This window comes from Abrus precatorius, unplaced genomic scaffold (genome assembly GCF_003935025.1).
Source record: "Abrus precatorius isolate BTA unplaced genomic scaffold, Abrus_2018 Scaffold10, whole genome shotgun sequence".
Classification (NCBI taxonomy): domain Eukaryota; kingdom Viridiplantae; phylum Streptophyta; class Magnoliopsida; order Fabales; family Fabaceae; genus Abrus; species Abrus precatorius.
The window spans coordinates 1748374-1775739 of NW_020874292.1; the positions used below are offsets into that span (position 1 = coordinate 1748374).

General features: G+C 31.5%; 5 protein-coding genes across 5 annotated transcripts; 3 read left to right on the forward strand and 2 right to left on the reverse strand.

Moving 5' to 3' along the window:
* Positions 1-1340: 1340 nt before the first annotated feature.
* LOC113867204 (3-ketoacyl-CoA synthase 9-like) lies at positions 1341-2867 on the reverse strand. The gene has a single exon (XM_027502341.1). The coding sequence runs from the start codon at positions 2865-2867 to the stop codon at positions 1341-1343; it is 1527 nt and encodes a 508-aa protein (XP_027358142.1).
* A 7026-nt stretch (positions 2868-9893) lies between these two features.
* LOC113852800 lies at positions 9894-13282 on the forward strand. Its single transcript, XM_027483171.1, has 6 exons — positions 9894-10394; positions 10531-10608; positions 11220-11318; positions 11984-12176; positions 12320-12747; positions 12973-13282. The coding sequence occupies exons 1-6, from the start codon at positions 10056-10058 to the stop codon at positions 13180-13182; spliced, it is 1347 nt and encodes a 448-aa protein (XP_027338972.1). The 5' UTR covers positions 9894-10055; the 3' UTR covers positions 13183-13282.
* A 1659-nt stretch (positions 13283-14941) lies between these two features.
* On the forward strand, positions 14942-20488 carry LOC113852087 (fluoride export protein 2-like). The gene is made up of 8 exons (XM_027482342.1): positions 14942-15086; positions 16468-16612; positions 17496-18084; positions 18239-18316; positions 18601-18699; positions 19114-19306; positions 19490-19908; positions 20014-20488. Exons 3-8 carry the CDS (start codon positions 17752-17754, stop codon positions 20239-20241), a joined length of 1350 nt encoding a protein of 449 aa, XP_027338143.1. The 5' UTR covers positions 14942-15086; positions 16468-16612; positions 17496-17751; the 3' UTR covers positions 20242-20488.
* A 2115-nt stretch (positions 20489-22603) lies between these two features.
* On the forward strand, positions 22604-24230 carry LOC113853130 (flavonol synthase/flavanone 3-hydroxylase-like). Its single transcript, XM_027483598.1, has 3 exons — positions 22604-23079; positions 23445-23772; positions 24018-24230. The coding sequence occupies exons 1-3, from the start codon at positions 22625-22627 to the stop codon at positions 24228-24230; spliced, it is 996 nt and encodes a 331-aa protein (XP_027339399.1). The 5' UTR covers positions 22604-22624.
* Positions 24231-24767: 537 nt separating this feature from the next.
* LOC113853223 (G-type lectin S-receptor-like serine/threonine-protein kinase At5g35370) lies at positions 24768-27290 on the reverse strand. The gene has a single exon (XM_027483723.1). It carries the CDS (start codon positions 27096-27098, stop codon positions 24768-24770), a length of 2331 nt encoding a protein of 776 aa, XP_027339524.1. The 5' UTR covers positions 27099-27290.
* Positions 27291-27366: the final 76 nt, after the last annotated feature.

Genomic DNA, 27366 nt, shown 5'->3' on the forward strand with positions numbered 1-27366 from the left:
CTTTGTATGAAACCCTCTATTGTAGTATTTAGGAACAAATCTCCTACGCATTAGGTTCTTCATTTCAATTCATGTATCTACAGATTCCTCGTCATACCTTTTTCGCTCCCTTTAAATTTGATCCCATCACACCAAAGCGTAGTCATAAAACTTTAAGGAAGCCACATTTACTTTCTTTTTTTCACTATAATCATGGCACGAGAATATTTGATCTATCTTCAATTCTCACTTTAAGTATGCTTCAACATCATTCTTTCTATGAAAACTAGAAATTTTTATTTTAATTTCACCAATTTTTTCATTTTCTCTTACTCTTACATCTTCTTCTATTCTCCTCTTTTCATTCCTCTTCTCTCTATTATCTCTCCTTATCATACCTCCTCTATCTCTCCTATTTCATCTTCTTTCTTATGAAGAATTACTAGAATCTCCATAGCATGTAGAGAACGATCACGTGACCTCCTTTTTGTATTATTTGCTAACTTCTCTTAAATATTTCTTATTATTTCATTTTACTTCTCAAACATTCTTTCAAATCTTTATGCAAGTCTTTCAATTTGTGAGGAAGGAGTGTTTTTCCTACTTGATCCTTCTTCTTGAAACATTCTACAAAATAATAAAAATTAATACAAAAGAAAAAAAAAAGTTTTCTTAACTCGCTAAGTGTTGCCACTTAGTAGATGTTCACTCGTATTTCACTCTAAATTGACTCTTATGTAAGACTTTTTCTCTTACTTTTTTCCCCTCAAGTATTTTCAAAAGTTCTTAAGGAAGTCAACTTTCAATCCATAAAATTAACCAAAATCAAGAGACGATCAATCAATGAGAAACAAGTGAAGCCAATAAAAGAAAACTCTATGACAAAACTAAGGAAGCTAACAAGACAATAGAAAAAAAAAAGGACTAAACAAGAAATAAACACACTCAAAGATAGAATGCAAATAAGACAAAAATAGAGAGTTTAACAAAGATTATGTAATATTAAATAACAACCAATTTTTTATTTTGGTATAAAATCAAGCAAAAACAAACTAAAGATTGAAAGAAATATATTAAAAACTCACTTTTGTATGTTACAATTTTTTTCTCTTTTTTTTGTAATATTTTTTTTTTAATGAACACTACGTGAATAGTATACGATGAACAGTTTCAATCTAATTCTAACTAAAGCTCTTAATACCAATAAGTGACTCAATACAAGTATCAAACTCTAACTTCTTAGTAACAAATAGAAAACATCTATATGCCAATAAATTGGCCAATAAACAAAGATAAATATCTGACTAAATGAGACATTCTTATTCTCTTATTCTTTTAACTCATAATAGCCCAGAATAGAACTATGGAGCAACGTCAACAGGGTACCTATCAATGCAATCATTCCAAGGATTATTTGGTGATGGCTCCACATTGGTCAGGGCCTTCCAGACTGCGCTGTTACACTTGAACCCACTGCCAAATGCAATCTGCCAGACTCGGTTTCCCTTCTTCATCCTGCTCTTTGCTTCCATGTAAGCTAACTCATACCAAATAGAGCTGGAGGAAATGTTCCCAAACCTGTGCAGAGTCATTCTAGATGCCTCAACATGCTCACTTTGAAGCTGCAAATTCTTCTCAAGCTCATCAATCACTGCCCTACCACCAGCATGAATGCAAAAATGATCAAAAGTAAGCTTGAAATTTGGGATGTAAGGCTTCTTAGTTGAACCAAATATCTTCTTGATCACCAAATTATAAAAGTAGAGAAGCTGCTCCCTTATGGGTAGCACAAGGGGACCCAAGGTTGTAAGGTTAGTTCTGAGGGCTCCACCAGCAATAACCGTGAGATCCTTTGACAAAGACACACCAACTTTTCCTGCATCATCTTGCTCTTGATAGACACACTTGAATGCCTCCTCATCTGCACCTATATGAGTCCTCACAATATGAAGAAGCTCATACTTAGCTTGAAGCCTATCACAATTCTTGTTAGAAAGTAGAATCGCTGCCCCACCCATGCGAAATAGACAATTTGGTATCAGCATGGATTTCTTATTCCCAAAGTACCAGTTCTGAGTGATATTCTCAGTGCTAACCACCACAGCATAATTGTTCCCATGAATCTGAAGCAAGTGTTTAGCAAGATCAATAGCTATAATACCCGCACTGCAACCCATGCCCCCTAAATTATAGCTCCTGACATTGCACCTCATCTTGTACTTGTTGATAATCATGGAAGCTAGGGAAGGGGTGGGATTGAACAAGCTGCAATTCACAACAAGGATCCCAATGTCCTTTGGATTGACCTTGGTGTTGGAAAAAAGTACATCTAGAGCACCAAACATGACTTGCTCAGCCTCATCTCTTGCAGCAGACATGGTTGGCATTGGTGGGATGTTGTGCATTGCTTGAGGGACATAAGTTTCTTCTCCAAGGCCAGAGCGCTCAAGAATCTTCCTTTGAAACTCAAGTGAAGAATCATTGAAATTCCCATTTAGAACGCTGTGATACATAAACTTGTCATAGTTTACTTTGAGACAAGCAAGGGGTTTGTAACATGCAAAGTCCACCAAGTAGATAGATCTTGGCTTCTTCACCATGTAAACAGTGATTACAAACACAATGAAAGTGCAACAAAGGACAACGCTGACACAGTTGTCCAACAAGTTGTACTGCAAGTTGAGCCAAAGCTGGTGAATCTCTTCTAGAGTCATGTTGGAGGCTTGAAAGATGATGAAAGCATTGAGAGGAATCAAGCACAGAGTGAAAAGGTGGGAGATCAAATAACGGTATCCAAGTTTTATATATGTCATATTTAGGTTACGTAGGAAGTCAGGGAGCCTGCCAGGGTGGTTGATGCTGAGGCCTTGGTTGTCATTGGAGTTCATGGTGTTGGAAGGCATGGTGTGTGTAGGTGTATGAATTATAAATTCTGAATTATGATTGATGTCTATTGCACAGCTCTATATATAGGATTAGGAAGAAAGTGAGAAACGAAAAGATGACAACCGCGTATCTAACTGTCACATGCTACCAAACAGAATTGAACTGCGCATTTGTATCGTGAATTTGATGTTGGATTTTGGAATTTTGATTATTTCATGCACATGATTCACAATTGACTCAGACAAAAGGCCCTAGATTTCAGAATAAGACACACCTTTCCTACTGCGGTGTTTGTTATGCTGGGTTTTTATTTGTACGTATGTGTCACTACCTTTTTCCATTACTACTTATTATGCAGTTTACCACGTTAATCACTTAAACAAAATAAACAATGGAGGATTATTGTGAACTTCTTGTTTTATGGAATTTGAGCAATGTTCTCATTAATCACGCCAATTTACAGGATGTTAAATATGGAACTCTAACCTTCACCATCGATGCAAAACAAAACATCGAGGTTAACTGTCAACTTCTTATTTTATGGTGACTTGCAATGTTCTTATTAATCACCCTAATACGCAAGATGTCAAGTATCAAACCTTAACCAACGATACAGAACAAACAATGGAGGATTAACGTGAACTTCTTGTTTTATGGGGATTTGAGCAGTGTTCTTATTAATCACGCTCATTTGCAAGATGTTAAGTATAGAACGTTAACTACTGATACAAAACAAATAATGGAGGATCAACGTGAACTTCTTATTTTATGGAGATTTGAGCGATGTTCTTGTTAATCACGCTAATCTACTAGATATTGAGTGTGGAACGTTCTACAGATTTGAGAAATGTTTGTACTAATCAGATAAATGTTAAAAATAGAATATGCCTTTTTCAAAGCACGTTTTAGCAACTTGAACATGGCTTCATGCATTAATTCTCTTTAAACGTCTTATAATTTTTTAATAAATTTGTATAAATTTTGTTACAACGTGTAAAGATAAGAAAAATTACGAGAAAGTAGTGATATAACAAAAAAGAATAAAAGAATTTGTTGTACAAACTTATTATAAAAATATGATAATTTATTTTGTTTTGTTTATTTTTTTATTTTTTAATAATTAATATTTTTTTAATAAAAGATAATTAGTAAGTGATATATTAAAATATTTAAGTAATAATTTTTAATAAAAGTTAAAACATCAATCATTTTTAATTTTTGTACAAATTATTAATAATTTATTAATAATATAAATTATTACAGATATATTTTATTTTTTAAGTTCATTATTAATGTATATAAAATTAATACTTGAAATTTTAAAAATAAATTTTTAACTTAATTATATTTTCAGTCTCTATATTTTAACGTGTGTTTAAATTTAATATTTTAATATTAATTATTAATATTTAGTCTTTTCAATTTTTCAAAATTTTTAAATTAAATTTTATAATTTACAATTTTATCTAATAATTAATAAAAATATATTAGAGGTATGATATTTTATTAATTAAATAAGTAAAGGAAAAATACATAAAATCTAATTAAAATCTTAACTTTGAGATAAATGTAATTTCAATATTTAAAAAATTAAAGAAATTAAACATAAATAGTTAAAATAAAGAGATTGATGATGTTAAACTAAAACAACCAAAAGTAAATTTAATAAATCTAAATTTGTTTAAAAGTTTAAGTTAAAATTTTTTTGTTTGTTTAATAAATCAAGTCATCAACGGTGATATTAGCATTGATGAATTATTTCTTGCTAAAAACTTTAAAGTATATTTATTTATAAAATATAAAAATTAATTTTTATATACTATAATAATAAAATATAATTTTTAAAATTTGTATTACTTACAGAAATTGTTTTTAAAAATATTCATGTTTAAGAGTAGCTTTTTTAAAATTACTTAGAAGTGAATAAAAACAACTTATGATTTTGTTTTCTTTTTTAACTATGCTTTATGTGAATTTTTTTTCCACCTTAAACATTTAATTTTTCAATTTATAATTTAATTAATTTTTTTCTTTGACATATTCTTTAAAAGTTGTTGAAGTAACTTTAATCCTTCACCATCACCCTTAAAAAGTTATCACATAAAAATAGTTATTTATTTTAATATATTTTATTTATATGATAAATCATTTGATTGGAATTTTTAATAAGTTTGAACTTAATACATTTACTTATAATTTCAGATGTTGTAATAAGGTTTTGTAATTTTATTTGTGCCAATTGTTTAATAACTTTATCAAATAAGACAAATATAATTAAATTTGTACAATCTTTAACATCAAATTCAAAACGAAACCTATAATATATATAAATTAAGGTAATAATACATAATTTAATTTATTTTCATATAAAAATTTTAAAATTAGGATACATAGTGTTATAACTATATCGATAAATTAATTACCTTATCATTGGATACTCAACATCTTTATAACATAATTCACATTTAAAATTTGTAGCTATGAAAAGAAATTTTCTTCTTGCAGTGGGGGTAAGAAATATAATACCAATTATTTTTAAGTAATATATCATTCATAGTTGTAATACAACTAATTACGGTATTCTAAAAATTAATTAAAAAATTAGTTTAAAAATTAAATAAGAAGAACAAAGTATAAGAGAAATTAAATTTGCCATATCATTATTTGATTTTGCCATTGTCAAAATTTCAGACATGTTTTTAAAATTTTCTAACTTAAAAAGCATTGTAAATCGTGTACCATCAACATTGTGAGTAACATGCATATCATTAAAATTCCTGCAACAAAGTGATAATAAATAATTAAAAATGTGGTTAAGATAAAAAATAAAAAATCAACAATAATTAACGTAATAAAAAGATTTTAAATAATTTCAATACATGATTGAATTTATAAAATGAGTAACTTCTGATATGTCAACATTAACATATATCTTTGTTGATCTTGATGTGGAAATAGATTCAATACCTGAATGTATATAACGAAGCATATATACATATATATATATATATATATATATAATTTACTTAAATAAATTATTTTAAAAATATAATAATACAATTACCTACGATGTGAATATTGCAACACAGATTTTTGAATCCTTAGATATATTATCTTTTATTATTTCTTCAAATAGTACAATATAATCATCCTACAATGTTACTTTCACTCTATTTTCGCTGCAAATAATTTAACCAAAATTATAATATTTGTCAATTAATAATAACTTTAAAATAATTGTTTATACCTCATGTCTTGTAATTGAAGTATCATGGCATTAACTTTGCCTTGTGCTATTTTTTCTTCAATTGAACTTATATGTATGGCCACTCTAATCACATCTATTCATAAAATAAATAATTTTAGAAAACTAATTGATAAATTAAATACAATTTATATAACAAATTTTAGTAAAGTTTTACAGCAAAATACCTGTTAAGACATTATTTTCACAACAATTTTTCAAATCTTCAAAGTTCACAAACTCAAAGATATGATAAGAAATTATGTTATCATCATTTAATTTTTTAATAATAGTTGTGGTATAGAATTGCAATATGAAAGGATTATTTTCAACCACAACAATTCTATTTATATTCTTTGTCACTTAAAAATTTGTTATTAAGTATATTTTTCTTTCTTTTAATACACCTTTGAAGTTGTAAGAAATTCTCCGTCCTATGGAAGCATGTATGTAACTGTTCTATAAAAAAGAAAATTTAAAAATAAATTAAGTTAGTTAGTTATCATAGAATAATATATGAAAGATAACATAATTATAGTTTTATTAAAAATAATAAATTTTTAATAAGGAAAATACAAATCTATTATCTTTTTATCAATTAGTATCATATCAGTACTAATTAACTCTTTCTTACAATATATATTTAATATATTTCACAGTCGTGATATTTGCACTTTTATTTTTTAATTATTTGTTTTTTAATTCAGATTATTAAGAAAAGTACATTTATCTTCATTGAAACTTATTCTCCTACAAAAACATGAAAAACATAAAAATAAATAATTACTTGTGATGAATATAAGAAAATAATGATAAATTTGATACAAATTAATCATTTAAAAATAAAATTCAATATATGATATCATTTAAAAATAATACAGCTTTATGCTTACTCAAAAAATTAAATTAAAATATATAACACAATTTAGTGAAACAAAATAAAAAATATGAAATTCAAAAATACATGTATTTACGTGGATAAGTAATTCTTGACAATTAACATAATTGCAAAATATAAAGAAAAAGAATGACAATAGAAAGAATGATGAACAAGTTTTCAAAGACAGTGTAAACATAACTTATATAAGTAGAGATGAAGTCTTACTTAAATATATATGAAAAAGTTAAAAAAATAAAAAATTAATATAATAAAAATTATTTTTTTATCTATATCATAGATTACTTGTCTTTTTATTAAAAAATTAATTTAATAATATATAATATAAAACAATAGTTAACATTCAAATGTTAAATATAAATTAAAACAAAGATACATTTTTATTTTTAATTAAAAGATAACTTGAGAACTTCATCAAATTTTCTTAAATATTTTTGTATAACTTAATCAATATTATTTTTTTCTATTTTTAACATTTGACATAGAAGATTTTGAAATTATTTTATTTATAATAAATTTTAATATTTTTTATTAATTATCATTTACAGTAGTTTAAATTGATGATATAACTTATTACTTTTGTCATGGCTTGGAAGAATTTTCAAGTCATTTATTTTTAATGTGCTCAGTTTTATTTCGAATCTAGTACTTTACTACGCGTTGGCTTGAATTCTCGCTAGTTTTGCTTTCAGATTTATCAACTCACTCACTTGTTTATGTTGATGTTGGTTGCAGTAAAAGAGAAAAGATATATTTATTAATTGTCTGGATAACTACACTGTAGTTTTTGTGGTTACATGAAAATATAATGATATTTTTTTATGGTATTTTGGATGAGAAAGAAATATTAGACTCTATTCTTTTGAGATATTAGAAGTAACTATCACTTATTAGTAATAAAGAAGTTGATTTGTTAGTTAATTAGTATCTGAACTCATGAAATTGTATCTATTTTTTTATATTTCTGTGTAGTTGTTAATTTTTATTTTTATTTTTTTTAATGTATTTGAGTTTTTCTTGAATTCTTTTTAATAATATAATATATATTTTATCTATAAAAAAAATATAAATATAGAAGATACAAAAGATAGATAGATACATTTGTGTGGGACATCTGCCAGCACAATGAGGTATAAAAAACGATGGTAAAGCTTGATTTGAGATTCATTTGTCCACAAAAGCGCCATATTTTGCTTTATATTTTAGATGTATCGGTGAAAGAGAATACAAATGTGAAGTTTTTAATGCTTTTCTTTTTTATAGTTTGATTTGAAATCCTGACGTAGCCGGCAGATTCGGAAAATATTATTAAGTGCACGGAAAGTTCCACATTAAAATATTAGTTATATTTTTATATTATATTTACATTTATATAATTTTTAACGTATTTTTAGATATATCTAGGGAGAAAAAGTTTTATGTATTGCCTCAATGGAAATAGGAGCAAACAACATTCATTCCTAGAGAAAGAGAACAATGAATAGTTATATTATAATTTTTTTTAAAATATCGAAATCGAATCGCTGGATATGGGTATGAAATTATTAATCCTATGTCGTATCCATTAATAAACAATTAGTTCTAAAATCAAAATAAATGTCATATGAACTAAATAAAAAGATTTTGTAAAATAATAATAATAATAATAAACGTATACAGTTATTAAAGTCTTTTTTAATGAACGAGTCAACGACGGAGGCAGAAATTCAAGTTGGGTTACAATTTTTCTTTTGGAAGAAGTTAGATGCATTGTATGAATAATTTTTTAAAATATTTAAAAATAATTCTCTGGCAGTCTTGAAATTTGGGGGGTTGTGCCACCTGCGGGCTGTGCCAACCCCTCTTTCTCTGTCAAGTCGTTGGAATGGAAGAAAAGGGCGTATTTATAACATGTAATGGACTTTATAAACCTTCAAAATTTGCCTCAAATACGAGCAATTTTTTATTTCACAATTTCAAATAAGATCGAAAATTTTACATGTAATTGTAAAAAAAATCACTACTCCATTCTATATATTTTTTTGAAATGGATATTTATAAAGCAAACTAATATAACCACTTAATAAAAATTAACATGTAACTGCTTTTGATGTAATTGTTATCTATTTTCAAAAAATACTCTTAGAATAGTCATGTACCAACTCTTACGCATTAAAATTTTAAAAAACTTAATTCATAAAGCATCTTGAATCTATTCTTCTTCTTATTAACAAAGTTATCTTTTTTTACATTGAAAGTATCTTTCTTACAATTTTTTATTTATTTTCTCTTTCTATTAACATTTAACATTGAAACTTCGTGTTGATCTCTTTTTTGTCTATTAGTGTTTAGTTCATTTAGATTTAGCTGTTGAATATTTAGATTAAAGAGATTGAATTTTTTAAAGTTAAAATTAAATGTTTAATAAAAAAATGTTATAATAAAAAAATCCGTTTCTCAATTAAAATTATTTTTATTTAAGATGAAATTTAAAAATATATCTATTTAATAATAATGCAAACTTGGAATACTTTGTACCGATTAATTCTTGAAGGAATACCACAGAAACCTCTCGTGGCTTAAGTGCATGCATTGCAACTCGCCATGGTCCTGTCGATCTTTCATTATTTCTTTTTTTGGTTTTAATTTTTAAAGTAGACATTCTATTCATGTAAAAGATAAAAGCAAAAACTATTCATAGCAACTTGTGAATCTTGCTTCTACTTTCATTTCAAAGCAGCCACAAATTATTTGGGTGCAATAGTAGTTATCATGTACTATGGCCTAACCTTTTTCTTTCGATGTGAAACGATAGCTAGCTTTTGAATTTCATTTGGGCTTTTTAATTTACACCACATTTGATAAATCTTGTCTTGGTATCAACATTCTGTGAGTGAGTGTACATATAGACGAATATTAACATTTCTTGTAGCATTGCAGGCAAATTTGTTCACTATTATTAATTATATAATTTGATAAGTAAATGATATTTATTTGAATTTATCACTCATATTTTACTTCGTTTTTTTAACAGCATTTGAGAAGGAAATAGATTTCTGGCTTTGGTTCATGGAACGGATGAGTAGTTGGGGTTCTGCGGTTAGTAGGGTTTCACTTTCAGTGAGTCAAAAGGTAGATGATGATGATGCTGAGAGTGAGCGTGTTTCAGAGGCTGGAGATATTGGGGATCGAGCTCTTCATGGTCCAAGGCACAGTGAAAGTAGTAGCCTACGGTTATCTTTGGATAGCACACAAGAAAGTGGAGTTGTTTGCATTCCAGGGGACCATGAATTGCATTTGCAGCAAAATCTTGCTTCATTGAATTATGTGTATTCCGTAACTCCATTGGAACAGTTCCCTACCCCTGTTTCTATTAGTGGAGAAGTTCTTTATCAAGACAAAAAACAAGTGGGTTCATCTACCAATTTGTAGTTTGGTATTAACTGTTTCTGTTTCTTAATGATGCATTTAAGCTTAATTAGTTAATTTTTTAAAAGTTTGTTCATGGTTTAATCACCAAGTTTTTTTTTTCCTCTTGTTGCAGGAACTTGACATGAAGTTACCCAAGCTACTGGACTATGTTTCGTGTCTAACTCAATTAGCTGTTTTTGGCGTTCTTGGAGTAATGCGCCAATAACCTTGATTTTTCCATTTTCTGTCACCATTTTTTTTTTTTTGCCTTTTTTTAATTGTTAGATGCTGGAAAAATATCTTAATAAATTAGGAGGAACTTTAAAAGGACATTCATTCCTCTGAATAGTTTTACTGATAATTTGGTTTTTCATATTATCCAATTGCATTGTTGATTCATACCGCTTAAGCCCATCTAATGAGTTTGATAAATAATGTTACGGTATGGCAACTGGCATATTCATGCTTACTCTTGAGACCACAATAAGATATATTGTTATTTAAATTATTTACTTGAACCAAGTCTTTGCAAAGCATTTTGACATATATCCTTAAGCATCCTATTAAGGCTGCTCCGTTTTCTTATGCTAATAGACCCAATTCTGTCTGTTTTTCTCTTTATCATAATTTGAAGCAGAACAAATTGAATCTTGCTACAAGTTATGTTCTCGAGGGATGGTAATATAAATCGTTTGAGCACTTGAAGTACAATCCATGTGCCATTCTACTAAATTTTTAACATAAACTTTTTTGTCAATTCATAATGGAAGATGCAGTTATTATCATGATACTAATGCATCAATTGCCATAATAAATATGCAGGTTTTAACAAGATACTTGCTGGAAAAGTTATTTGGTCCAGGCGTTGGTGATGTGACTAGTAATCAGAGTATTCTTTACCCTGATTTGCCTTCTAATATGGTCTGCCTCTTCTTCCTCTTTTGCATGCACAGATTATATGACGCAAGTTTAACGAAGGAAACATGAATTAAAAAACCAAAACTTGATCAGGTTGTGCAAAAGGAGAAGAAAAAAAGAAAAATAACCATGATAGTAATAATGTGGATCGTATGCAAGTAATTTTCAAAATATGATTTTCATGACGACTAATTGACTATATCTAACGAATAATTGAACTAGTAAGGATCGAAAAGTGAACTGTAGAATCAATGAATCATTAGTTGGTTAAAAAACAATTTTAGTCTTTATTGGCATTGCTGCTTTAACATTGTTGGAGAATGAAGACAATATATTTGAATCATAAGTGTTAGAAACACTGGGTATTAAATCCTTCAACATAATTGATCCCTAAAATTAAAATGGAACTCTTTGTTTAAGCATGAAGCATTCATAGGTGATGACTTGCTGATGCAGGCCCAGTTAGGATCATTTATAATTGTTGAATCAAGACACATTATTTTGTTAATATGATGTATCTTGATTCAATAATTTGATCTAATTACTGCTTTCTTACGACCAACGTAGAAGCTTTAAAATTATCGTTACAAGCAATTGTTGAAGTTAATTGATTAGGAAGCTAGTTTTGACACTTTGCTCATTCAAATTTTGTACACATGATGTTGCAGGTTGGTTCCTTTTTGATGGGGTGGTTCGGTGTTGTGTTTAAAGCAGATATATCCCGCGTGTCTGAGCATTTAGCCATTGGACTAACAACTGGCTACTTAGGGAGCCTAACAACTTTCAGTGGTTGGAATCAGAAAATGCTTGAACTCGGTATTGCTGGACACTGGCTCTTGTCTGTGCTCGGCATTTTAATAGGTCTATGGCACCTTTTGACAAGGGCAACTTACCCATTTTTATTTTCACGTTTTGGATTTTTGTTCTTAGTAATTTGAGTGTCAATTTTATCTCAGCACCTCCTAGTTAATAAGAACAGTTCGTAAACAAATGAAATTTTGTAGGATTGTTTCTTGTCGCTTTTTCAATCATCTTTGGAGTAGAGACAGCTAAGGGTTTCAAGTGGTTTCTCAACTGGCTAAACACGAGACCTGGAACTGGAAGTGGCAATTGTATCTCCAAGGTCAATTGGAAGGTTGACAGCTTCATACGTCATCTAGTAGTTACCGTAGTGTTCCTGGCGATGTTGGGTTTATTATGGGGTGGAGCTAGTGTATTGGAAAGGGATGAGTTCAAGCATGGTGGTAATGCAGCTCAGTTGTGGTTTGCTTGCATTGTTGGACCTCTAGGTGTGTGGATTAGGTGGTTCTTAGCTCGACTCAACGGGGGTGGAATAGGAGCAGGGTGGCTGAAATGGCTTCCATTTGGGACTCTAATTGCCAATGTTTCTGCTGCTTGCGTCATGGCTGCACTTGCCACAGTAAAGAAATCTGTAAGTGCTTTTTAGTATGTCCTATTATACAACTAATATTTTGATTTTCCAAAACTTTGTGGCTGTATTTTGTTCTTACCCTCCTCAGAATTTTTTTCCTAACAATTTTGCTACTCATATTTTATATTTTTTAAAATTCGGAATTTTGTCCCTACAAGATTTAGAGAATGTGCATACTAAATTTGGAGACTGTGATGAGTATTATATTGCTGGTGTTTAATACAGGTGAATACCACAAATTGTGATACTATAGTAACAGGAATTCAGTTTGGTCTGTTGGGCTGTCTGAGTACTGTCTCTACTTTTGCTGCTGAGTTCAATGCAATGAGAGAAAGCGTGTATACTTGGAGAGCATATGCCTATGCTATGGTTACAATATGCCTCTCACTCTGTCTAGGGATCTTAATATACTGCACCCCTCTTTGGAGAATGTGAGTAGGCATACAAAGTACCCTCTTGTCCGGGCATTTAACAACTTCATGTATTTTCTTTCTGTTCAATGTTAGCTGACGGGTCAATTGGTCAACGAGTTAGATTAAGTAGGAAGTACATGTATATATTAATTAGATTAAAAGTTTAATTATATAAATTATATTATAATTTGAAATCAATTTAAAATTATTTAATACATTATTCATATACATCAAAATTAATATAATATATATTTTTAAAATTTATAAAAATAATATTTTTGATAATAAATTTATAAATAAATTTAATTTTAATAAAATTTGACACAAATAATTTATATTACTCTCTCACACACACACATACATACATATATATATAGCAAAAAAAAGGAGCACCAAAAAATGTCACACTTTAGTGGTAGAAAAATTAATTTTCAAATATCATAACTAAAAAATTAAAATATGAATACGGAAATATATATCTAATAAAATATTTGTGTTTGTATATTTCAAAACAAAAACAAAATTATGCTGTGGATGTATGATCCCTCTCGTTCTTACTGCTGTGCTTCTTCACTCTGATATTTCGTCTTCGTCAACCGATTTCACGATAGTTGGTTTGGGGAGGATGAAAGTGTAATTGCCGGTGATACCAAATTCAAAAAAACAGATCAGTGAGATAATAAATATGTAATTGGCCAAGGCAATGTCTTTTTAATCTTTATATTATGATATGTTTGGATATTTCATTCATTACCCAACATGGTGCTTCAAAAGCACTATAGTAATTATCCTTTCTTTGCAATATTTCATGTGTTATTCACTGGATGATTATTTAACTTTTTATCGTTAATTTTATATTTTACAAAATACATAATATGAGTTTGATACACATTACACACATAGAAAGAGGACGCGTGTCATGCAAGAAATGGTAGCGTGGGAGCAGTAACTGCTAATCATATAATTAAAATAAATAGTTAAAATTATAACTATTTTAAATAATCTTAATCATTTATGATAGTTAATCATTACTAAATCAGTAAATACTTTGGTAGGTTCGATAATTAATTTAGTTGTAAAAACATGTTCACATGACATTCTATAAGTATTCAACAATTTCTCTATTAACAAGAGTAGGCCATTTTGCATTTTTCTAACCCTAAATTACTTGAAGTCTTGAGGACGATTGGTGGAATCTTTTCTCTCTGTTTATTGAAAATAAACTAAGAGAAACTAATTGTAGATATTTACCTTATAAATTAATATTTTTTAAAAAATTATTCTTTATTTTAAAAAATAATCGCAATAAATATGATAATAGATATATTAAACAAAGTGTGTCGCTAATAGTATAAAGCACACTAATTTTGTGATCATTTTATTTGTTTTTTTAATATTATAAAGCACACAAATATATGTAAACTAGCCAAGTAATCATTTATTTATTTTCAATAATGTATACCATGCTTAGTGAGTTCGTTGCAGTGATTTTTGAATGTATGCAATAGGAAAATTTAGAATTAAAAATTAAAAAAGGATTAGATGTAAAAATTATATTACAATATTTAAAAATCTTATCTTTAGAATGATATGGCATAACAAACACATTTCTCGTTAGTGCTTTGAAATTTAGTTGGGGGTTCCAAAACTCCAATTTAAAGACCGAAGAAATCTCCTATAAAATGAGCCTCTTCCCTCCGAAACGAGGGCACTGATGCAATGTAAAGTTGGGAGTTGCACCTTCCCCAGTTGCAATCGCCAAAGTGAATCCATGCTATTGCTTTTCGATCTCTTTCATATTCTGCAAATTCAACATCACAAAGCATTCGTCATCTTTTCCTCACATCCCTGCTTCTATAGCTCCGTTCATATCCTGTGGCTCGGCTTCCATTCCGATATTTTCACATTCCTCCTAACGGCTAACGGGTACGTAAACCCCCCCCCCCCCCCCCCCTTTTATTATAGCTTTGATTCTTATGCCTTTTTAAAGCTTTTTTTTTATTTTCTTTTCCTATTTTTTCCTTCCAATTAAACGTGTTTGGTACTATAAAAAAATAGGATAGAATTACAAAGTATAGAAATTATATCTTTCTTTTTTTTTTGCAAATTTTGATAAATCTTTTTTACTTTTTTGTTAGCATTTTCACAACATTTTTAACACTTCTTGATAAATATGAACTTACTTTGACACGTATATAGTTATATTAATTTATAATAAAATTATGTTTTTCTATAAGTATTCAACAATTTTTCGATTAATAGAGTAGGTCATTTTGCATTTTTCTAATCTAAATTACTTGAGGACGATTGGTGGAATCATTTTTTTTTAGATTTATTGAAAATAAGCTGAGAGAACTATATGTAGATATTTACCTTCTAAATTAAAATTTCTTAAAAATTATTTTAACTTTGTTTCAAAAAATAATCGCAATAAATATGTTAAAAGATATATTGAACAAAGTGTGTCGCTAATATTATAAAGCACACTAATTTTGTGATAATTTTGTTTGTTTGTTTGTTTTTTTATGTTGTGATAATTTTGTATAACAAGTTTTGAATTTGTAAGATCAATAAAGGCTGTGTTCCCTTTTTTGGTCCAGAATAATGACCGTATTCTAAAGGGCTTTTATGCATAGGCCCATTTTGTAAAACTAATAAGATCTTATCCAAATGCGCTTTTGAAGTAAAGGCCCATTAAATTATGGTTATATATGGTATGGTCAGGTCTTTTAGGGAAGACAACGTAATCTTCTAAAGAAGATAACTTTTGACAAGTACGCAACCTCTCTCATTATATTTAACATTTTATTATCATATATGACCTCTATTATTATCTAATATGTTTTATGTTCCTCAATTTGCACCAAATAATAGCACCATCGATTAGTTGCTTATGTGAAGAAAAAATGCAAGTGTATTTGTGAGGTCTAGTCCACTTGTACCTGACTTAAGTGTATATTTTTTTCTGAATTAGGTGTATTATTATCAGTTAAACATCATTAGATTTTCTTGCGCTAGTGTTTGTATCTGTAGATAGATGGATCGAGCTCTATTGAGGCGCCTGAACCAATCGACATATCAATCAGCATAGGCAAATAGTATCACACAAATGTAGTGCCATGAAAAATGCAAGGATTATATAATATATCATAGTATATATTATTGTAAAGCCAATATTTGCATTTGTAGTTTTTAAATTTGAATTCCTTAGAGACTACTTATAATGTTTGTAATGGTTGTGATTTGATTTAACATTTTATGAAATAATGATTTATTTTTTTTTGTCTCGTTCTAATAATGTGTTAAGGTGTATATGCCGCTGGGTTTTGGATGCTTTGGAAGTTGTTGGCTACATAGAATTGAGAATCTTCTAGTTGGCACCTTCCGTAAGGGACAAGGAAATGCTATATAGAATTATAACCAGAATCACCAAATCCCCGTGGACGGTGCATGTTAGACTCGATCTGTGAGATGAATATGCCAAATGCTTTTGCCCCTCCAAGGTTAGTCCCACCTTCTTATAAAATATTTCGTGACGTAGATTAAGAAAAATGAAATACAAGCCACACAATCCTAAAAGAAAAGAATTGTTTCACTTTCTTGGTGTCTTTTGAACCTTAAATTATAGTATTATTTCACAAACAAATGATAAATTAAATCATGCAAGTGTTTTTATTTGTATGACCTGCTGCAGGGGGAGAGTAAATTTAATAATAAAAAAAGTAATAGAATCTTTTAAAAAGAAAGAGATGTATGTGTGGAAGTAATCTATTTCAATAGCTGACTCCTATCATTGACCACAATAGTTATCCTCAAATGCAACTCTATGTCTCAGCTTCGCATTTCTTTCTTGTGAAAAAGGCACCTTACGTTTGAACCTCCTTTGTTTGACATATTATGCCTTTTTCTTTTCGTACCATTAATATTATGCCATTTTTATTTTGTGTAGCCAGGTCCACTAATTCAATAGCCATTTGAATTTCCTGTTGCGTATCCTCAAAGAAGATGACTAAAGATCATACCCATAGAATTTGTAGCCCTGCCCTGGTCTGCCCATAACTCGCCAAGTAGTCAAATACTCCTTGGGTGACATCATTGACGGTTGCATAACTTATGTTACCCCTTTTCCTGTGGGTTGTTTCCATACGTTTATCCTTGGAATCCATAAGTCATCGCTTGGGTAGGAAAAATTTTTGGTGTACTTATATACATCACCCATTATTAAATTGATTATATAACGTGTTTGTTTCATTTTCTTTATGTTGGGGTTGAAATTGTTTATTTTTCATTTTTATCTTAAGGGAAAGTTGTAATTATGTGCTCCTTGATGTACAGGATTGTTGTATAGGGGTTGGAATTATAAGTATTATTAAAGAGTCTAAACATAATAAAATGGGTAAGTAGCCAATTGTCATTTAAACTTGTCAAGTAACTGAAAAATCCAACCATCATTTTCGTACCACACAAAAAAATAAGCAAAACAAACAAGGTCAGCATTGGTGGCAGCTACATGAGTCAACATAGTATTTAGTTGGGTGTTCAACGCAGTTTTAGGTGGTGAAACAAGTCCGGTGGCTGTGTTAGAGTTTACATGGAGAGAATGAATAGCGCTGGTTCTTCAATAAGGAGGCGCTCATTGAGCATATCAAGTCAAATAAGCCATCAAACAGATAATGATGGTGAATGTGAAAGTGTTTCAGAGGCTGGAGATATTGGGGATCGAGCTCTTCCAAGCAGAAGGTTCAGTGAGAGCAGCAGCTTCCACTTGGCTTCTGACAACAAGTCAGAATGTGGAGCTGTTGTTTCCATTCCTGAGGAATATAGATTGCACCCTAACTCTTCTATTAACCCTTTGCCTCTTGGATTTACATCCACCACCCCTCTTTCTACTGATGCAATAGTGGGTTCTGAAGACACAAAACAAGTGAGCTCTCTTCAACACTTAATTTCCTTGTGGTATGAGCTTTTTGGTTTCTGTGTTTTGCTTATTAATTAACCAGATGATCTATGGATAAATCCGAGTATTTTCATATGATGCTACTACTTTACACATTTACATTATTGTTATCTATTTTCAGGAACCTCCTAAAGGTTTGCCAAAGTTGCTGGACTATGCTTCATGTATGGTTCATTTAGCTGTTTTTGGAATTCTTGGGGTAATAAATTGCTAACCTTTTGCTTTAAAATGTTATGTATATATAGCTATGATGGCATTATCACATGGTACTCTTCTGGTGCAGTGTGGATGCATATTGGTTGGTGCAGAATGTATTAATTATGTTTGCAATTGTTTTAGTTCATAATTCTTCTGCTATTTGAGAGAGAATGGAAAATTTTCAACAGTGATTAGCACAATGACATCATTTTTGTTGTCAAACTTTATGTTACATGTAGTTATCTACAAGAATCTAATACACAAATTATTATAATAAATATGCAGGTCTTAACAAGATATTTACTACAGAAGTTATTTGGCCCTGGGGTTGCCCATGTGACTAGCAACCAAACTATTCTTTACCTTGACCTTCCTTCTAATATGGTATGTCCCCTTTTCCATTTTCATTATTTTTCTGTGTCTTGGTTTCATACAGATTATAATGTATCTTTTTGCTTTTCTAACAATAGAGAAAATTTGTGCCGCCTTTATGTTTTGTGTTGGGTCAAATAGGAACATTCTTAATCTACAGGGTATAGAATTAAAAATTTTGTTTTGAACCTTGCTATAATACAGTCAATCTGAATGGCTTTTTAGATTTGTTGTCAGGTGACACTTTAGTCCTTTATGTATAGATTATAATTGCAAATTAGATTTGATTATTGCTTTAATAAAATCAATCTAATTGAAGTTTCAAATTGTTAGGTGAAAGTAAAAGCAAAGTCTATTTTGAAGTTCATTCAAAAGAAAGCTGATTCAGATAGCATTCTAATGCAAATTTTTCACATTTCGTTCCAGATTGGTTCCTTTCTTATGGGATGGTTTGGCGTTGTATTCAAAGGAGACATATCTAATGTGTCAGAGCATCTAGCCATAGCGATAACAACTGGTTACTTAGGGAGCCTAACAACCTTCAGTGGTTGGAATCAAAAAATGCTTGAACTTAGTGTTTCCGGGCATTGGCTCTTCGCTGCACTTGGCTTTCTAATAGGTAAATAAGTTGATTAATAGGGGTGCCTTACAGTTTATAAGCTTGTCATTGTTTCATTCAAAAATTTTAATATTTATCCCGAGTAGATAAGTTGATGTGTTATTTTTTTTAATTTATTTATTTATTTTTATCATAAGGGCTCAATTGATAGGAGGAATTTGTTTCACAAATGAAAATTTTCAGGTTTATTTCTCGTTGCCTTTTCCATCATATTTGGGATTGAAACTGCCAAAGGTTTCAGGTGGCTTCTCAATAGGCTGAATATGAGTTCAGGAAAAGATGGCTCTAAGACCAACTGCAAAGTAGATAGCTACCGCCGACAACTGATAGTTATGATGATGTTTTTGGTGATGTTGGGCATATTATGGGGTGTCAGTGGTGCACTAGTAAAAGCTGCGTTCAAGCATGGTGGCAATGCTGCTCAGTTATGGTTTGCTTGCATGGTTGGACCTATAGGTGTGTGGATTAGATGGTTCTTAGCCAGACTCAATGGACGTGGGTTAGGAAGGGAAGGGTTGTTCAAATGGATTCCATTTGGGACTTTAATTGCCAATGTCTCAGCTGCTTGTGTTATGGCTGCACTGGCGAGTCTAAAGAATGCAGTAAGTTTCTTTATCATCATTCATGCTCTAAGCCCCACACAAAAATGAAGAGAATTTGCATCACAATTTTGAAGGTCATGACCATCATTTCCTTGGTTGATGCAGGTGAACACCAAGGATTGTGATACTGTTGTAGCAGGAATACAATTTGGTTTGATGGGGTGTCTAAGTACTGTCTCTACTTTTGCTGCTGAGTTTAATGCAATGAGAGAAAGCAGTCATCCTTGGAGAGCATATGCATATGCTATTATTACAGTATGTGTGTCATTCTCTTTAGGAATCTTAATATACTGCATACCTGTTTGGACAAAAGGGTTTGACATTGACACATAGCAAACGGACACGGCAAAATCTTGTTTTGACATTTAATGTGGTTGAACCTCAGAGGTTTCATGACAATCTCCTAATTTTGAAGATAGTGAATTTTCTTACAGAGGAGTCAACAGTTCAGAGATTTACTACTCTAAAAGGAGATTGATCTGTCAATGTTGAGATTGGGTGTAAAGCGAAGTTTGAAGCTGATAGATCCTTGATAAATATTTATGAGCTCACAGGTTTTATTAATATAGATGTAATGTCCCGAGGATAAGGATCATTCGATGCTGGTTTTACTTGTGTATTTGCACAATGTTATTGGCTTGCTAGTCCAAGGTTACACAGTTCCTACAAACTTTCACCAAAGTCACATCACAGAACAATAGAAAGTAAGCGTGCGGATATTATTTTGAGCACGAATAAATTCATATATTAATTCTTAAAATTGTGAGTATTAATATTTTGGTTCCATACTTTTGAAAATTCTCATTTAAAAATAAAAGTGGGGGCAAAGTAAACCATGGCGGTTGGAGAAAAAGGAAAAAAATTATTTTAGGCGCTCACAATGCAGTTTACAAGGCTTGTATTGTCAATACTTGTTTCGATGATAAGCCATCACCAATAAAAAATTGTTGGCCATTCAACTTGCTGCAAAATTAACAACTTGCCAAGTGTCAAACATTCCTGACTCACAGGCTTTGCGATTGGCAAAATTTTTTTGCGATAAACTTTTACAATTTTTTACAACTATAAAACAGATAAAAATAATAAGAGATTAAGACGTATGAGAATAAGTTATCAACTGCTTGTAGTATGCGTAGCAAACTAAATAAAATAAAATATCGTTTTGGCCGACAATGTGTCTACAGTGCTGCTTTACTGACAAGGAGGATTCAAAAAGTATGCTTGGATTGGATTTAATTTAATGTTGTTATGCGGGCATCCAGTTCGCAACGTTATTTGCATCGTGTTGGTAAGTTCATGAACAACAACGGTAAGAGTTTGGCCTTTACCTTGGCATTAAGCGAACTGGACTTTCATTTTATTTTTTACTTAAGCAATTGTGTTGGTATGTTCATAAACAAGAACGATAAGAGTTTAGCCTTTATCTTGGCATTAAGCAAACTGGACCTCCAATTTATTTTTTGTTGAAGCAAAAAGTTTGATTAAACAAAAATAAATTATTTTCGTTTAAAATAATAACAAAATAACTTAAGTTAATTTTTATAAAACAAATGGTTTAAATCAAAAATAGCTTAAACAAAAATAATAAGTTTAAACAAAAAATATACAGAAAATTTTAATTTTCACTCTATTTTCTCTTATCCTTCTCCTTAAACTTAACATTTCTTTCTAAATTTTCATATTCAACCGCATTTAACTTTCTTATTTTTCTTATACCTAACTCTTCTCTTTCCCTCTTAACTCTCTTTTCCTTCAATCTCATACCTAACTCTTCTCCTCTTCTTCTTATTTTCACCTCATTCAATACCTATTTCTCCCTCTTTTATCTATATTCAACTCTTCACTTTGCTTTTATTTAAGGTATAATATAAACTTTTTCCCATATTCATGTTCTTAAAATTTATTTATATTGATATCCATAGTTGTGGAGTACTAATTTTAATCTCCGATTTCATGATTTCATATTTGTTAGGTACTTAAATTTTTATACTCATTTTTGTTACTGACAGTTTAGTTAATTAAAATATATAGAAAAAAACTAAAATGTAATTTTTACACTTTTTTTATGAACAAATATTAAATAGTGTGAACTTGCATGTGTGAATAGCATTTTTGTGTAGCTATTTTTAAGTGAAAAAAAAAAAAAGGTTCCAAATTCATGCAACCATGCATAAGATTGATTAATGTTGATTAGTGAATGCAATCAATCAATGCTATGCATGAAAGGGTTTGTGTGTATATAAAAAAATTTATTAATCTATCTAACATGTAACTCTAACACAACATAAATACATACACAGTTACTGTTTCAGAACTAACTAGTTTCTTCAATTCATCTATTAAATGACTGATTCTGTTTTTAAAAATATTGATTATAAGTTGTAAGTTAAATGTTTAATTAAGCCTTCAGTTTTTATTTACTATGCGTTTATTTTTCTTGCTAAAACGATCATAAGCAGTCTTTATACACAAATTCAAATTAGTGATGCGCCAGTTGAATGGTTGGTAGATATATTTACAAAGATTTCAAAATGTGGTTGATTGACTAGTTAATCCGTTTATGCATATACTATAAGATATATAGAATGGTTCCAAGAAATGGTTGTCGATATGTTGTGCTGAAGTCCATTTCCTTATATTCCCATCACCTTGAAACTGATGTCAACTTCACTCCACGTTATTGTAGCTAGTTTGGAAACCTGTTCACTGTTTAATTATGGAATCAGAAAGAATACAAACCTTGGCTTTAAACAAGCTCAAGGAGTTACCACCCCAGTTCATTCGCCCAGCCAATGAACAGCCAAAGAATAGCAAGGCCATGGAGGGTGTCACTGTGCCTATCATCTCACTGTCTCAACCACACCATCTTTTGGTGAAGCATGTCACGGAAGCAGCCTCCGAGTGGGGATTCTTTCTCATCACCGACCATGGTATATCCACAACACTAATCCAACGTTTGCAAGAAGTGGGTCAAGAGTTCTTTGCCCTCCCTCAGAAGCAGAAGGAAGAATATGCAAATAACCCTTCCACGGGTAGCTTTGAGGGCTATGGGACCAAGATGACCAAGAACCTTCAAGAAAAGGTGGAGTGGGTCGACTATTATTTTCATCTAATGTCTCCTCCTTCTAAGGTCAACTATGACATGTGGCCCAAAAACCCTCCTTCCTACAGGTTCGTGCTAAGTTATCCGTATGCATGGATAATTAAATATGCTCTTGCATTTCAGGCATCACTTTGCATTGGTTTTTGTAATGAGAAATAGAAACTCAATTCTTGATTCTGTGTCTCCACTAGAATTACTAGCATATATTAATATCGCATATTAAACATATATATTAAGTCTAAGTCTAAGATACCGATGAGTTGTTTGAATGACAATTAGCTCAATTCTTGATTCTGTGTCTCCACTAGAATCTCAATTGTTGATATATTATACTTGATTAGGTATTAGTCCGAATATAAATATCTTTCTTACTGCATAGTAACTTTCAAAGCCCGTAACAAACCATATACTAACGTTATTTTGTGTGTGATAGGGAGGTAACACGAGAATACAATAAGGAGATCTCGAGGGTAACTGACAAGGTTTTGGAGCTTTTGTCTGAAGGGCTCGGGTTGGAGAGGAAGGTTTTGAAATCCTGCTTGGGAGATGAAGAAATAGAAATAGAAATGAAGATAAATATGTATCCACCATGCCCACAACCAGAACTGGCATTGGGTGTTGAGCCTCACACTGACATGTCTGCCCTTACCTTACTTGTCTCAAATGATGTTCCAGGCCTCCAAGTTTGGAAGGACGATAACTGGATTGCAGTAAATTACTTTGCAAATGCACTTTTTGTACACATTGGTGATCAACTTGAGGTAAATTCATGTCATATTGTAACAAAATATATGCAAGGACATCCTCAATAACGATATATTAACATGTGTTAGTAAGGTAAAATTTTAATTGAAAAATACCATAAAAAAGGCGTATACAATTGAGCATAAGCTTGGTCCATTGAAAAAACATGGGGTCGTAGTTTACTATACAAAAAGAAGAGAATGTGATTCAAGGTTAACTCTAATAAAAAATGACCTTCTTGGTACATAAATTTTTGTGCTAGGTGATAAGCAATGGAAAGTACAAGAGTGTTCTACACCGAAGTTTGGTGAACAAGGAGAGCAAGCGCATGTCATGGGCATTATTTGTCGTGCCTCCACATAAGGCGATGATTGGACCACTTCCCTCGATCGTCAATCATCAAAATCCACCTAAATTTTCAACAAAAACCTATGCTGAGTATCGCTATCGAAAATTCAATAAGCTTCCCCAATAGAAAAAATTATAAGATATTAACATATATGGGATACGTAGATGAGAGGAATTCCTGAACAATGTGCGAAGGAGTTAGATGTCAAATTCCCCATTTGATTCATGAAGTGCGTTGATTTCTTTAATTTGCTTTAAAAGTAAAAGACCTTATCAGTTGAAAGTGTTCTTTCCTTTGAAAATAAAATATAAAAAGTTGATAACAAAAAATATATATAAAAGAATATCATTATTCGGGAATAACGATATAATTGAACGACTTAAGAATGAATAACGTATAATAAAATAATTCTCATTGTCAAGGAATTTTATATTATTATGTAGAATACAAGAAATATTGTTGTGAATCTCCTAAATTTTTAAACCAACGTCCAAAAGATATCCTTGTGAATTTTCTCATCCTTTAGACAATATACCATTGCCAATGGGAGAATTAATAGATCATTTACATAAAAACATGTGAATGACATATAATACATACATATATATATATATGCCAAAAAGTAAGTCCCAAACCAACCAAACAAAAAAAAAACAGAATTCCCTATCTTGGCCCTGAGATATTTTGTGAAGACATGTATGAAAAACCAGTTGGTGAACTTGCCATGCTTATAGAATCACGTGCTAGTTGTTGCAGCCTAGAGCCATACTCATTTTCTTCTGCTATAGTGGAAGCCTCAGTAAACCTACGACCATAAAAGCGAAGAAAGTTCAAAGATTCTATCCTTGGCTGTGGCAACGGAGTGCCACCTTCCAACATGCCAACAACAGTAACCATGTTAGGCCTAAGTGCTGGTTCTTCATGAACACAACACAATGCAATACGAACCATTTTCTCCACATCTTCATATGTAACACGCCCTTCTAGCCTTGGATCAGCCAACTCCAAGTAACTACTTTGCTCATGCATCTCCAATGCAAATAGTGGAAAATAAACCAACCCAGTTGTTGATGAGGCATCAGAATTGCCCCCACCACTGTTGCTTTCATCCATGCTATGGCTTCTCGACCTAAAATAACAGTTTTTCCTTCCACTAACGAGTTCAAGAAGCACCATTCCAAAACTATACACATCAGTTTTTTCGGTGATTGCAGAGTTAGTAAGCCACTCAGGAGCAAGATAACCACGAGTGCCTCTCATTGTGGTGAATAAACCAGACTGTTCAGGACTCAGGAGTTTCGAGAGTCCAAAATCAGATATCTTAGCCTGAAATTGATCTTGCAAGAGAATGTTCTCGGGTTTGATGTCACAATGAATTATCTTTTGCTCACAACCACTATGCAAGTAAGCAAGTCCACGTGCTGTTCCAAGGGCCACATCAAACCTCTCTTGCCATTCTAAAACGGGTCCACCACCAAAGAGGTTTCGGTCCAAGGATCCACGATTCATGTACTCATAAACCAACAAACGGTGTCTCCCTTGAGCACAAAATCCCTTCAATTTGACCAAGTTAACATGGTGAATGTTTCCAATAACAGCAATCTCAGTGCAGAAATCTCTTTTCCCTTGAATGCCTATGTTCACTATTTTCTTTACTGCCACAATAGACTTATCATGCAACACACCCTTGTATACAGCTCCAAACCCACCTGATCCTATTAGAGTCTTGAAGTTTTCAGTAGCCTCCTCAAGCTCTTCAAAGTCAAATCTTGAAGGCAAGCCTGGAATGTGGAAGGCCTCCAGGTCCCCAGAAGAATGTGAACTGGGTTTCCCTAATTTCATTTCTTGCCTCTTTGACAGTATCAATCTTCTCCACATGAGAACAACTAGAGCCATTAAAACAATGAACCCAATGGCAGGTAACATCACTGCTGCTACCACAGGAAACCCCCCATTTTGAGAAGTTTGTCCACCATCACTGTCATCATCATCAATATCGGTTGTGGCTGTGGCAATAACCTTAATGTATCCCACTAGATCATTTTTACCTCCATTACTTGACTGAATGGATCCCAAATTATCCTCAACCACATAGCAAGAACCAGATGAGCTTTTATAGAAAATCCCCAAGCAGGAACAGTTAGTGGAACAAAGATCTTGACAGACAGATAAATTCATTTCATAAAAAACTGGATCAGAGTAAACCCTGCCAAAGTAATCTACATTCCCCATTTTAAAAAATGAAACAACTGAAGAATTTGATTGACTATTGTTAAGAGTAGAACTACAAGCAAATGGCAAAGAATAAGATCCATTGCTTGGCACACAACCACCAAAATTACCTGCGTCTACGTGGAAGTTTGGGGGACAAGAACAAACTGGTGAAGAGGATACAGAGTCCTCAGTACATAAACCTAATCTTCCACAAGCTATAGGAGTCTGACAACCATTATCTGGCCCCACAAACTCTTGCTTCCAATCAGTGCCAGAAAAGCTCATAATAGTAAACTGGCCAGAAATAGCCACTTTGGCTATTCGAAAATTAGCCAGTGGCAACCCAACTACAAAGACAGGCACTGTTCCATCTTGTCCAAAGAGATAAAGGCCTGTAGTGTTTATGGACATATATTCCGCCACATAATTTGAATTCTTATAGGCTTTTGTATCCAGTGACAGTTTCCAATATGTCTGTCCATACCATTGCAGTATTGCATCAAAGGAAGTAACTACGAGCTTGTAATTTCCTGTTGACAAGTCTGAATTGGATGCAGCACTTGTCAATGATGCCCCAACAGGTAAACGCTGTCCAATAACAATTGTGTCAGTTGGATGCTGGAAGCTCTCCCAAAGAGAATCACTACTCTGATCAAGTAAGACAATATTTCCCATCTCAGTCAACACAAGTTTATTCACTGCTGATTTTAATGGTGGTGTTGACCATATGATGTTCCCACCTTTATCAAGAATTGTGATCCCTTGGACAGTTAGAAGCATTTGATCAGAATCTGAGATGGGATCATCACGGTTAGCAGACCAAATTATAGTGTTGGATGCAGCATGAATGACACATAGATAGAAACTGCTTTGTTGACCACCAGGGTTGAATATAGCAGCCTTGAAAGAGTTGTTGCGAGACAACAAGAAGGTGCCACTGTTGTCAATGAACTGAAGATATGAAGCAGTGAAATTTGGTTTGATATGATCTGAAAAAGTGTAAGCTGAGATGGTAGTGAACAAAAAGAAAATATAAGACAAGTTTATG